Source organism: Mustela erminea, chromosome 2 (assembly GCF_009829155.1).
Source record: "Mustela erminea isolate mMusErm1 chromosome 2, mMusErm1.Pri, whole genome shotgun sequence".
Taxonomy (NCBI): domain Eukaryota; kingdom Metazoa; phylum Chordata; class Mammalia; order Carnivora; family Mustelidae; genus Mustela; species Mustela erminea.
In genome coordinates, this window is record NC_045615.1 from 17,759,511 (window position 1) to 17,772,175 (window position 12,665).

Consider the following 12,665-nt stretch of genomic DNA (forward strand, 5'->3'; position numbering starts at 1 on the left):
AGATAAGAAGTTGCTTTTTTTCCTTTTTAATGTTATAGAAATGATATACTTCTATTTTAGTGGTTACTTTTGAAGTGCTTGCTTAGCTAAATCTGAAGTTATTCATTATCTTCATACTCTTTCCATTGTTAGCTCACCTTACTCCCCTTCTGACATATGTGCTATTTTTGACCAAATTTTTGCTTTTTTCCATTTCTTAAATCCACAAATTACACAGTAGTAGTAGTAGTAGTAGTAGTAGTAATAGTAGTATTCTTATAATATAGACAGTGTTTACTTACATTTTCCTCATACTTGCAAACTTCTCTTTCTTACCATTTCTTCTTGTATTTTAGCCCTTCCTCCCATATTCATTTTTTCTTTCTTTTTTTCTGTTTTTCTTGAGAGAGGTGGACTGGGGAGGGGTGGGGAGGACATGTGAGGAGAAGGAAAGAGAATCTTAAGCAGGCTTCACACCCAGCACAGAGCCCAACTCAGAGCTCGATCTCACAACCCTGAGATCATGACCGGAGCTGAAATCAAGAGTTGGATGCTTAACCCCGGTTAATCATTTTTTCTTCCTCCTGAAATACATCTTTTAGAAGTTCCCCTTGGGGGGAAGAGGGAGAGGCCTGTTAGTGTTAGATTCTTGCAATTATTGTGTGAGTGAAAAAGTCTATATTTTGTCCTTGTTCTTGTAAAAGTTTTTTTGAGTTCACAGTTCTTGATTAGCAATAAATTTCTCTCAACACATAGAAGATACTGTTCACTATCATCTGGTTTCCATTGTTCCTGTTGAAAAATATGCTGTCAATCTAATTATAGTTCCTTTATAGATAATTTGTCTTTTTTTGTCTGGCTGATGTTAAGGTCTTTTCTGTATCTTTAGTATTCTACAGATTTACTACAATGTACCTAGACATAGATTCCTTTTTATTTATCACGCTTGATGGAAGTTGTACTGTTTTTATGTCCGGGTTTGTATTAATCAATGCTGGAAAAGTCCTAGTCATTATCTCTTTTTTTTCCCAGTAATTACTTCTTTAAATCCAGCTTTTCAGCTATTCCTCTTATCCTCTCATTTGAGGTTTCTTATTACAGATTAGTTAGAACTTACTCTATTTTCCATACATCTTCACCTTTTCATATTTTCTTTCTATTCATCTCTTTGTGCTTCTCTGGATAATTTTTTTTTGATCTGTCACCAAGTTCGCTATCACAATTATCATGTTTAACCCATTCTTTAATTTTTAATTTCAGTTATTTCATTTTTATTTCTAAAATGAAATTTTGCTTGTTTTTTAAAAATATACCTAGCTGTTTTGAATAGTTTCTTACTCCTTTTATTTAGTTTTCTTGATTCCTTTAAAGATTTTGTGCATATATATTTTATACTGTTTATTGTCATTTCAGTCCTTGGAGGTCTAAATCTGTATTTATTCTTTCTGCTCACTCTTTTTTTTTTTTTTTTTTTTTTTTTTAGTAATTCTTTCTGCTCACTCTTGATAGCTTATTTCCTTACATGTTTTATTCCTTTTTTTTTTTGCAAATTCATTTTCCTGAGTGTATCTGTGAGAATCCTGCAGACCTAAATTTCCTTCAAAATAGATTTGCATTTTCTTCCGCTGGGAAGCACTGTGGGACCACCTCAGTTCTCTTTAAGGGTCCCTAGCTTAACAGGATGGTCTCAGATTGGGCATGCCATCCCATCCAGGGCCTCCTAATTGCATTGCTGAGATTGACATTCATCCTAAAGATAACTGTAAAGTTTACCGTGAGCAGCTCTTTGTCTCTCTGTTTTCCTCACACCTTGGGTATTTCTGTTACACTCCAGAGAGCCCAGCACTGCTTTAAAAATTATATGTGTCTTAGGTTAGGTAGTATTTAGTTGTATTTTAGAAATAAGAGGTCCTGGGGCACCTGGATGTCTCAGTCGGTTAAGCATCTACCTTTGGGCTCAGGTCATGATCCAGGGTCCTGCTCCCTGCTCAGCGGGAATCCTGTTTCTTTCTCTCCCTCTGCCACTCCCCCTACTTGGTGCAGTCTCTCTCTCCCTCAAATAAATAAATAAAACCTTAAAAAAAAAAAAGGTAAGAGATCCTGTCAGCCTATGTAGTTTGCCATTCTTGAGATACTGCTTTTCAAAAAACATTTCTTAGCTCCAAAAGTAAACACTGATACATGTTCTAAGGACTTGAAAAAGTGAAGCTTCAGCTAGAGGGAGAAGTAAGCTGTGTATCTTAACATGAACCAGGGGTCTGCAATCCCTCTTTTCTAAGAGTTCCATCTGTGTGGGAGCATTAGTCTGTGTTCTTATATATAGTAATTTTAAATTTAAGGGGAAAACAATGTACAATTAGGAAAAAAACAACATTTTTAGATTGAGGTAATGTTACTTTGTGTGTATGTGTGTGTATGACCCAATAAGATTTCAAGAGTTATTCACAGCATGTGACTGTCTTGCATTTTTTTAAATTTTTTATTTTTTATAAACATATATTTTTATTGTCTTGCATTTTAAGACTCAATTTCACTCAGAACTCTTTTATATGTGGGGCTTTTTGGTGTTCTTCTTTGCTTTTTAGCAAAAGAGCAGTGGCTCGGGCAGCAGTGTGGCTGATGAGAGAGTAGATTATGTTGTGGTTGACCAACAGAAGACCTTGGCTCTAAAGAGCACCCGGGAAGCCTGGACAGACGGGAGACAGTCCACAGAATCAGAAACACCAGCCAAGATTGTGAAATGAAAATTCTGCTTTGCTGATTCTGAACAAAAGAGAACTGAATTGTAGAGATAAATCCTGTTTAACTGAAGAAGACTTGACACTTCTAGATAGATCCTCAGCTGAGTAGAATTGAAGTCAAAGGACCTTTCAGACATAATCAAACAATTTAAACTGTAAATGGTGCTTTTGTGGTATCTGAACAATTCATAACATGTAAATAATATGGGAAAATAGTGTTGTTTAGCTCCCAGAGAAACATTTGTTCCATAGTTAACTCACTAGTAGTATTACTGTATTTATGTACTTTTTCATTTAAAACATTGGTTTGGGTATTCCCAAATGTTCCTTAACATAATTCCTTTGGGAGTTCTTGTTTTTCCTCACACTACTCTATATAACAATACTAAGTTAACTAAGCTACTTTTAGATTTGGAAATTGCTCTTTAAAGTGCACTCTAACAACATTAAAATGAGAAGTAGATCCACAATTTACCTTTCTACCCAAAACTTCAGGTGATAACCATTAGCTTAAACTATAGAGTACAGTTTGACTCATCATTCACTGCCTTCCAGAATGCTGTGGATAATCATGTACTGGTGTCAGGAACTAATTCTCTGGTTCATGTACATTTAGTTTTCAGTGGTGGAACTTTATTATATTTTGTTTATTACAGTGTTTCTGATTCATTGAGTGAAGATTCTGCCAGGTGGGGTCTTGCATCTTGGAAAGACTGAATAATTACACTGTCAAGTAAGACTGTAGATCACTTACAACATGCAGTGATGATGTGCTCTCACACTTGTTAACGTGTATTAAACTTTACATTATTTGCAAAACGTAGGTTATGTAACTAATCAGGTACGTACCAGGCACCGATGTGCTAATACACTGATCAGGTTCAGATAATGAGCTTTAGTTGTGTTCCTGTAAGTCCTAATATTGGTTTCCAGTTTGGACCTAATGAAACATTCACTGTTAGTTATAGCAACATACTGTGATTTTTTTAATTAGACAGTAATTCAGATTTATTACTCTTAAAAATGAAATTCTATCTTTTGACACCATAGTGCCCTTTCTATGATTTTTTTAGCTTTACTTTATATTCTTCTTGGCCTTATATTTAAATCCCTATGCAATTAATATTTTATATCTACATTTTAAAAAATAGATGTTCTATAAGTGATTCTCATATGTAGCACTTATTGCTTTTCCAGTAAAAGAATTAAGGATTTTGTACTGTGATTTCTATTCACTGCCCTAATTCAAGAAATATTGAAGCATTGCTATAATGTGAAATCTTATAGTCATGGACCTCTTCCAACCAGATATCTGAAACGACCTAAGGAATTATATAATTCTTTCTCACCTATAATATGGTCCTGTGATATGGATATCAAAACCACAAATTTTTTATAGTGAGGCTATAGTTGTATTTATCTGTTTTGGCTTTGCAGTGTAATTTAGAAAGCAGGTATAGTTGTTTGCTTGTTTTTTAACTAAGTTACATACAATCTTTTACTGATTTGAGACTTACTAACAGTTTTTGGAGGGGGCGGAGATAGGCGTGCCCACAGCTGAGGCATGATTCCCTCCATTCAGACCTCTAACTGTTGCCTAAGTACATAGATGTACCCTGATATCTGGTCTCTTGGCCATAGTACTGTGCCTAATCAATGTAATGGGTTTATTTCCCCAATTCATGAACTAAAAAATGTTCATAACAAGATGAATTGTAGACTAGTAACATTTGATGCTTTTAAATGTTTGCGTCTTTTTAAATGAAAACTAAAACCCCGGAGTGAATTTCCAGATGGATCTTTAAATAAAAAGACTGTTTGAATTTGGTGTGCGTAAGCTGTTTTGTAATGAAACCACAAAATAAAATCCAAAATTACTGAAATGTGCCTAAACTATTAAAACACACAGCACACTTGTGTAAAATTGCTAAATTGCGTTACGTGGAAGATGAATGCATTTTCAGATTTAGAACACAACAGTAAATATATTCAGTAAGTATATTATCAATTCAAAGGTGGAAATACTGTTTAAAGCTGCCTATCAAGAGTCTAAGGCAAATAGACTGACTTTTTTTAGTGTGGGTTTTCCATTTTTTACAAGTTCTCATTTTTTAAGACATGCAGCACTCTAATTTGTAGAAGTTTTCCCACTGTGCAGAATAATTTAAGAATTGAAATGTATTAGGCAGTTAGTTTTAGAAAACGTAATCACATTAAAACATTGTATTAACAAATTAAAAGACAGTTTCTTATGGAGCCTCATTTTCCAAACATTTTTTTAGTAGTGGAATCTTCAATAAAATTTTGTGTAACGCCAACACATGAAGTCTGAAAAGTTTGTTTTATCAATGTAAATATTTTGGGTTCACATTTAAGTTGATTTATCTTAATCCATTACTAGGAATAAAATTTGCGAGTAACACAAATGTGTAATTGGCATTATAGAGTTGGCCAAAAACTTCAGCAGCCAATTTGTTTTATTTGCATATTATCAGGAAAGATTTGATTCACACGAACTTAAGTAAGTGTAAATAATAGCAGGTTTTAAGCACACATCTCAGAATGTTCTTTAATTAGAGATAGCTGAAGTTGTATTCCAAGGTTTAAAAAAAACCATTCTTGTAGTGGAAGTTAATACATACACAGTCTTCAGTGTGGTTAAGAAAAAGGGGGGGGGAAGGGGTATGTAACACATTAGAATGTGCATTTTTATTGTTTTAAAAATACACATTCATAAAAACAAAAATTTTTAAAACCCTAATCACCTCCAAAAAGCTGAGTTTTAGCCAGGCAAGATATGGAAACCACTGGTTAATCATGTGAGTTACGTTATAAGTCAGGAGTCTTTTTCTCCCACGTGTTTGATGTTGTGTATTTTTTATTTCTTACTTTGAAAAACAGTAAAATTTTATGAGGTTTTAAATACCAAAGCACAGTTCTGCTTTTAAGAATTGAAATTTAAACTTGAATAATTTAAGCTACTTAACCCATGGAAGGTATCACTTAGTAAGCTATAAAAGATGGTTTTTATCTACACTCTGTACATCTTCATCAATACCAGATAAGCTACTGTGAGCATTTTAGAGAATTCCATAAGGTACTGCTATGAATGTGTGTGTGTGTGTAGCGTTGTATTTAATCATAGACTAAATTTGATAGAAAAACACTGCTATACTTGCACATTAAGATCATAAGTCAATTTCTTGTGGACTCTATAATTAATGGGGGTCACAATCTTCATATTCATAAATGCATTTAAACTGGAAATTGAAGACAGTGTTTGTATTTATTTTTCTGCTAGTAGGAAGTTGTCTGCTTACCCCCCTTTAATGAAAACAGTATTTTTGATATTTTTTAAAATAGTAGCTACTTTATGCCTGTACACTCAATTCTCGGATGCTTTCAAACGCTCTTAGTGCCTCTTTCTTTGGCCCACTGAAAGTATCGGTATTAGTATTTTGAATGAATACAAAACCTCTAGAAATTCAGAGACAACAAAGTCTCTTCTAACTCTGTCTTTGGGTCATTCTGGTGGGTCTTGTCCTTTATTGTCAAATAAGCAGTTGGGTCCATAGCAGGAATTGTACATATGACCAAATCAAGTGGCTACAGAGAGAGAGACATATATATATATATATACATACATATCTTAGGGTAAGACTGTCAATAACATCTGATATGTTATATGTAAATCTGTATATAATTTAAAACACTGACAGCTCTGAAATGAAAAGCCATGGTGTAAATGAATAATGTTGACATTATAGACTTGATAGCATAAGAAGCTGATTGCCAGGTTGTGGAGATAATTGGTTTTTACTCTGACTAAAAATGTTTCTGTATTCCTACAGCTTGAAATAATTTAGCTTGTCTTCTTTTCCATAAACTTAACTTTCTTTAGGTTCATTATAATGTCTGTTATGAGTTTGAACAAACTGTTTAGTCAAGGGATTAACGTAGCTTCTACTTTCTTTCCCTAAAAAGATGTAGCTTTGTGTAAGTTGTTGTGACCTGCATCAATTGTTGATAATCATCCCAAATTTCGACAGCAAAATCTTATGTATGTTTATTTTCCCTCCTTTGCACAAATTTTTTTGTAAAGATCCAATTGTAGGTATTTTCTGCTACCAAATAAAACTTTTCAAACAATTTGGCTTCAAGACTGTAACTAGTCAGTTTGGATACCAAGACTGTGAACTAAGGAAGACATATAAGTTTATATTTGTAACCCTTCTTTAGAGTCTACCTAAATAAAATAAAAAAACAATTCTTCCATTTACTATTCGTTGTCCCTTGAACAACATAGGTTTGACCTGTGTGGGTCCACTTTTTCACAAATTCTTTTTAGTAAATAGGAACAGTGCTCTATTTTCTTATGATTTGGGTTTTTTTTTTTTAAGATTTTATTTATTTGACAGAGATCACATGTAGACAGAGAGGCAGGCAGAGAAAGAGGGGGAAGCAGGCACCCCGCTGAGCAGAGAGCCTGATACGGGGCTCTATCCCAGGACCCTGAGAACATGACCTCAGTGGAAGGCAGATGTTTAACCCAGTGAGCCACCCAGGTGCCCCCCTTATGATTTTCTTAATAGCATTTTTCTAGCTTTATTTATTGTAAGAATACAGTATATGATGTACATAACACCAAATACGAGTTAATTGACAGTTTATATTATCAGTAAGGCATTTGGTCAACAGTAGATTATTTAGGGATGCCTGGGAATCATTTGGTTAGTGTCTGCCTTTGGCTCAAATCATGATCTCAGGGTCTTGGGATCGAGTCCCACATCGGGCTTCTTGCTCAGCTGGGAGCCTGCTTCTCCTTCTGCCTGTAACTCCCCTTGCTTGTGTGCTTTCCCTCTCTCTCTCTCTCTCTTTCCCTCTAACAAATAAATAAATAAAATCTTAAAAAAACACACACACACACAATAGATTATTAGTAGTTAAGTGTTAGGGAAATCACCAGTTAATGTAGGCTTTTAATTGTGCAAGGAAGGGGTCAGCATCCCTAAAGGGTCAGCTGTACTTTCCCAGCCCTACTTCCATAGGGTCACCTCTTTTCTGCCACCAGGATCTCACTAGATCACGATGAAATACAATCATCACACTCTAACTCAATAAGAAAAATCTCTGAGATGGTTGCCACGTGCATAGGCCCTTGTTAGGCCTTCATTTATCCTAAGTACTTCCAGCCTTTCGTTGAGTAAAAGGCCAATAAATAAGGGTCTGCATGCAGCCTTTTCCATCAGAAAATACTTTTTATACATATAAAACATGACTTGGGAAGTGGTAACTGGCTGGGCTTCTCCATTTCTGTGAGAGTTTTCAAACATCTGCAGTACTTCATAAACACCAAGGATCATGTCGGTCCTTTGGCCTACTCATGCCAGCATCTTGCAACTGACTCATTAGATCGTATTCGGGCAGTTTGGGGAATGTAAAGTTATCTTTTTTGAGATCATTCACTCCTCATCTGTGTTCCTGTCACCTTGTAGGTGGTGACACTTCTATTTGCATATTATTTCTTTGGGAAAAAAGCTGATGTCTCTGATAAACACTTTTTGAGTTACAGTTTTATTAGGAGAGTTTTATAGAGAATAACTTGGCTATTCTGTGGATATGTTATTGCTTACTTAAAAGCTGTCGGTGATGGGAGGCATTCTATTAACTTGTGATGGGTAACATTCCTCCCTTATTTACCTTTTTTAATATTAAAAAATATTTTTGTAATAAAGTAAGTGAACATATATAGGAAACTAAGTTTCTAAGTTGTGTTTCTATATTTCATGAGAACAGGGTTTTATTACTATTACAGTGATTATGTTGTTGATTAACTCTTAGCATCATGTTCTCTGATTTTGCATTCTATGTGATGCCCAGAACATTTGGAATACTCAATGTGAGGGATGTACAGTGTTCAGAAAAGAAAACAAAGCAAATCCCCAAAAAAGCCCACTTTCTCAAGTACAGTATTGTGGTGGCTGTATCAAGTTGGCAAGGCTATGGTGCCCATGTGTTTGTTCAAACACTAGTCTAGATGTTGCTGTGAAGTATGTCATAAATGTGATTAAAGCATATCACTCTCTGTAATGTGGCTAGGCCTCATCCAGTGTACTGAAGGTTTTAAGAGCAAAAGCTGAGGTTTCCCACAGAAGGATTTCTGCCTCAAGACTGTAGCATAGAATTCCTGCCTGGATTTCCAGCTTACCAACCTGCCCTACAAATTTCAAACTTGCCAGTGCCCGCAGTTGTGTGACCCAATTCCTTAAAATAAGTCTCTCCTGCAGACAGGTGGATAGATGGTTGGATGAGCAGGTAGACAATCAGTCGATTCTGTCGGTCTGTTTGGTAAACCCCGACTGATGTCAGTATTAATTCATTAATCTGAGTGCCTGCTACACACACACCAAGCAATGATTTTGAGGTTTAACTTGAAATATATTGGCAGTCTCTACTCCAAAATTATCTTCTCTTCTAAAATTAAAGTGTTGATGGATTTCTGAAGCCATTTACTAACAGTGAAACATGTTTCTACTTATGCTAGCCATAATTTTTGTCTTTCAGGAACCATTAAATTGGCATGAGGGGGAGACAGCGTGCTAAAAGAAACAAAGATTTTATTAGATTCTTGCTGGGTGAGGCATATATCTTATTAACAGAATTACATTTGCTATCCTTGGTTGTCGTATTGACTATTGTCACATGTTATGACCTTAACGCATTTATTTAATTATCCCTGCTTTAAATTTCCCTTGTGTGTGTGAGGCACATATCCTATATACCTCTTAAACTACTTTTCAGTAGTTCTGTTAAAAAACTTTGTAAAAACAAAATCAAAAAAAAAAACTTTGTAAAAACAATGAGATCAAAAGCTGCTCACTCCAATCCTTAGACAAAACAATAATTCTGGAATTCAGATTAAGAAGAAAGTACCGTTGTCTCACATTTCAGCTCTACTGGATGGTGGCTTATTAAAAAATCGTTTCACTGGAGTAGCTTCTACATGTGTGGCATTATGCTAGGTGATGTGGGAAACAAAATTACATCATCTTTATCTTTACAAATGTGTGAAATAACAAATTATATGAGACAGCAAATTACTTCTGAGGCACAATGATGAGAAACTGAAGAAGACTCAAAGTATGGTAATCAAGAAAAGCTTCAAAGAGATGGAGACTGTGCTTGGTCTTATAGGATTGGCAAGGAGGAAAAAGCGCATCTGAAAAGACAACAATATGAACAATTTATTATTAGTTTGCTATTGCTTTGTGAGAAGTGTAAAAGTGTAAAAGTGAGGAGTGTAAAAATATCGGAAGAGACAAAATATGGAGAGCTGTGTATCAGGTTGAAGGTTAGAAATACTATAATGGTTATCTAATGCTGTAACACACCAAAATGTAATGGCTTACAGGCATTTAAAAAAGTCATTTATTCTTGGTTTCCATGATCAGAAATTTAGGATTGTCTTGGCTGGGCACTTCTGGCTCAGAGTCTTTAATAAAATGACAGTCAAGTCAGCTGAGACTAGTGATCTTGGGGCCGAAGGATCTGTTTCTGAGGAAGCTCACACACGTGACTGGTAAATTGGTAGGAGGCCTGTGTCCCTCTACACGTGAGTTTCTTCACAGAGCTCCTTGAGTATCTTCACCGCATGGTGGCTGGCTTCCCCAAGAGCTAATGATCCCCAACACCATAGGCTTCAGTGTCTTTTATGACCTGGGCTTGGACGCCACACACTGTCTTCTCTGTTGTACTTCATTGGGTTGTAACAGTCCACGTGGACTCATTGTTGAAGAAGAATTACAAAGACATGAGTACCTGGAAGTAAGGATCGCTGCAAGCATCTTAGAGGCTGGCTATCACAAGAGCAGAGTTGGGTGTTAAGAGATAAGGCCAAGGGTGGGAGGTCTTGAGAACCAAATGGAACTCAAAAGCATTGGAAATTTGGGACTTTAAAATATCAGAACAAACCTAAGAATTGAAAGGGCAGGTCAGATAATCATGTCAAAAATGGGCAGAAGACATGAACAGATATTTCTCCAGTGAAGACATAAAATGGCTAACAGACACATGAAAAAGTGTTCATCCTCACTAGCCATCAGGGAGATTCAAATTAAAACCTCATTGAGATACCACCTTACCCCAGTTAGAATGGCCAAAACTAACAAGACAGTAAACAACATGTGTTAGAGAGGATGTAGAGAAAGGGAAACCCTCTTACACTGTGGGTGGGAATGAAAGTTGGCGCAGCCACTTTGGAAAACAGTGTGGAGATTCCTTAAGAAATTAAAAATAGAGCTTCCCTATGACCCTGCAATTGCACTTACTGGGTATTTACCCCAAACATACAGACGTAGTGAAAAGAAGGGCCATCTGTACTCCAATGTTCATAGCAGCAATGGCCACAGTCGCCAAACTGTGGAAAGAACCAAGATGCACTTCAGCAGACAAATGGATAAGGAAGATATACACTATGGAGTATTATGCCTCCATCAGAAAGGATGAATACCCAACTTTTGTATCAACATGGATGGGGCTGGAAGAGATTATGCTGAGTAAAATAAGTCAAGCAGAGAGAGTCCATGATCATATGGTTTCGCTTATTAGTGGAGCATAAAGAATAACACAGAGGACATGGGAAGATGGAGAGGAGAAAGGGGGAAATTGGAGGGGAAGATGAACCATGAGAGACTGTGAACCCTGAAAAACAATCTGAGGGTTTTGAAGGGGCAGGGAGTGGGAGGTTGGGTGAGTCTGGTGGTGGGTATTATGGAGGACACATACTGCATGGGGCACTGGGTGTGGTGCATAAACAATGAATTCTGGAACACAAAAGAAATTTAAAAACTAAATAAAAATTTAAAAAATAATAACTGAAAAAAAATAATGAAGTTAAAAAAATGTAAATAAATAAATAAATAAGAAAGGGTAGGCCAAAGGACATCAAGAAACCATTCCAAACCCAGGTCCAGGAGTTTAGCTATGTGTTCTCATAACATCCAAAGCTATTCAACAGTTATTGAGACATTGTGTTTTATATTTATGCTTATCCCTATTATACTGTGAGGTAGGTACTACTATTCTCTCCAACTTTCAAGTTCTGATTGAGACAACTTAGTATTTCCCTCACTTCTCCTCCCTAAAAGTAATGGCTCCTTCCTCTGAGAGTAACACAACTTGTAACTCTTAATAGAATTTTCTTATTTGGCTTTTATGATGGTGTTATTAGTCTGCTAGGACTGTCATCAGAGACTGGGGGATTTAAAACCAGAAACTTATTTTCTGGAGGCTGGAAGTCCAATTATCAAGGTATCGGCAGGTTTTCCTTCTTCTGAGGCCTCTATCCGTTGCCTTGTAGATGGCCATCACTCTATCTACAATTCATGCAAGCTCTTGTGTCTTTCTCTTCTTATGACACTAGTGACACTGGATTAGAAGTTATGATTAATAGAGTGTAGGATCACCCTTGTGACCTCAATCAACCTTAATTGCCTCTTTAAAGACCCTATCCCTGAAAGCAATTATACTCAAAGGTACTCAGGGTTAGCACATGAACATTAATTTGGGGGTGGGGAGGTAGAGTTCATTGCATAACAGATGGCCATATTTATCTCATCTACCTGGCCAAAAGTAGCTTGGTATAAAAACTGTGTCTTCTCCATCATTATGTCAGTGACATTCCTGGCAGGAAAAGATGGCACATTCAAAGAAGTAATTGAAGAGAGTCAAGCGAAGGAACTACTCCGTATCTGTGGGTGAGGTTAAGGGAACCAACAAGGGGTGGTTAAAAATGTTTAGCAACAGTAAGAAGTCTTTAATATTTCTAGAACTAAGAAGGCAAGTGGAGGGTACTCTAACTGACGTCTAGCAAGAGCTATGCACCAGCAGAAGCTTTCACCTTAGGTAGGAGAACACAACCACTACCAAAAGCAGACAAGAAGGATG

The 12,665-nt window shown here is 36.2% G+C and overlaps 1 protein-coding gene across 5 annotated transcripts in view; it reads left to right on the forward strand.

Moving 5' to 3' along the window:
* Nucleotides 1-6,869, forward strand: part of GAB1 (GRB2 associated binding protein 1) — a 125,133-nt gene extending 118,264 nt beyond the window's left edge. For all 5 annotated transcript variants that reach the window (XM_032332381.1, XM_032332382.1, XM_032332384.1 and 2 more), the window contains one exon: nt 2,565-6,869. In XM_032332381.1, coding sequence (XP_032188272.1) covers nt 2,565-2,723 — 159 coding nt within the window. In that variant the 3' untranslated portion in view covers nt 2,724-6,869. The remainder of the gene's footprint in view (nt 1-2,564) is intronic.
* Nucleotides 6,870-12,665: the final 5,796 nt, after the last annotated feature.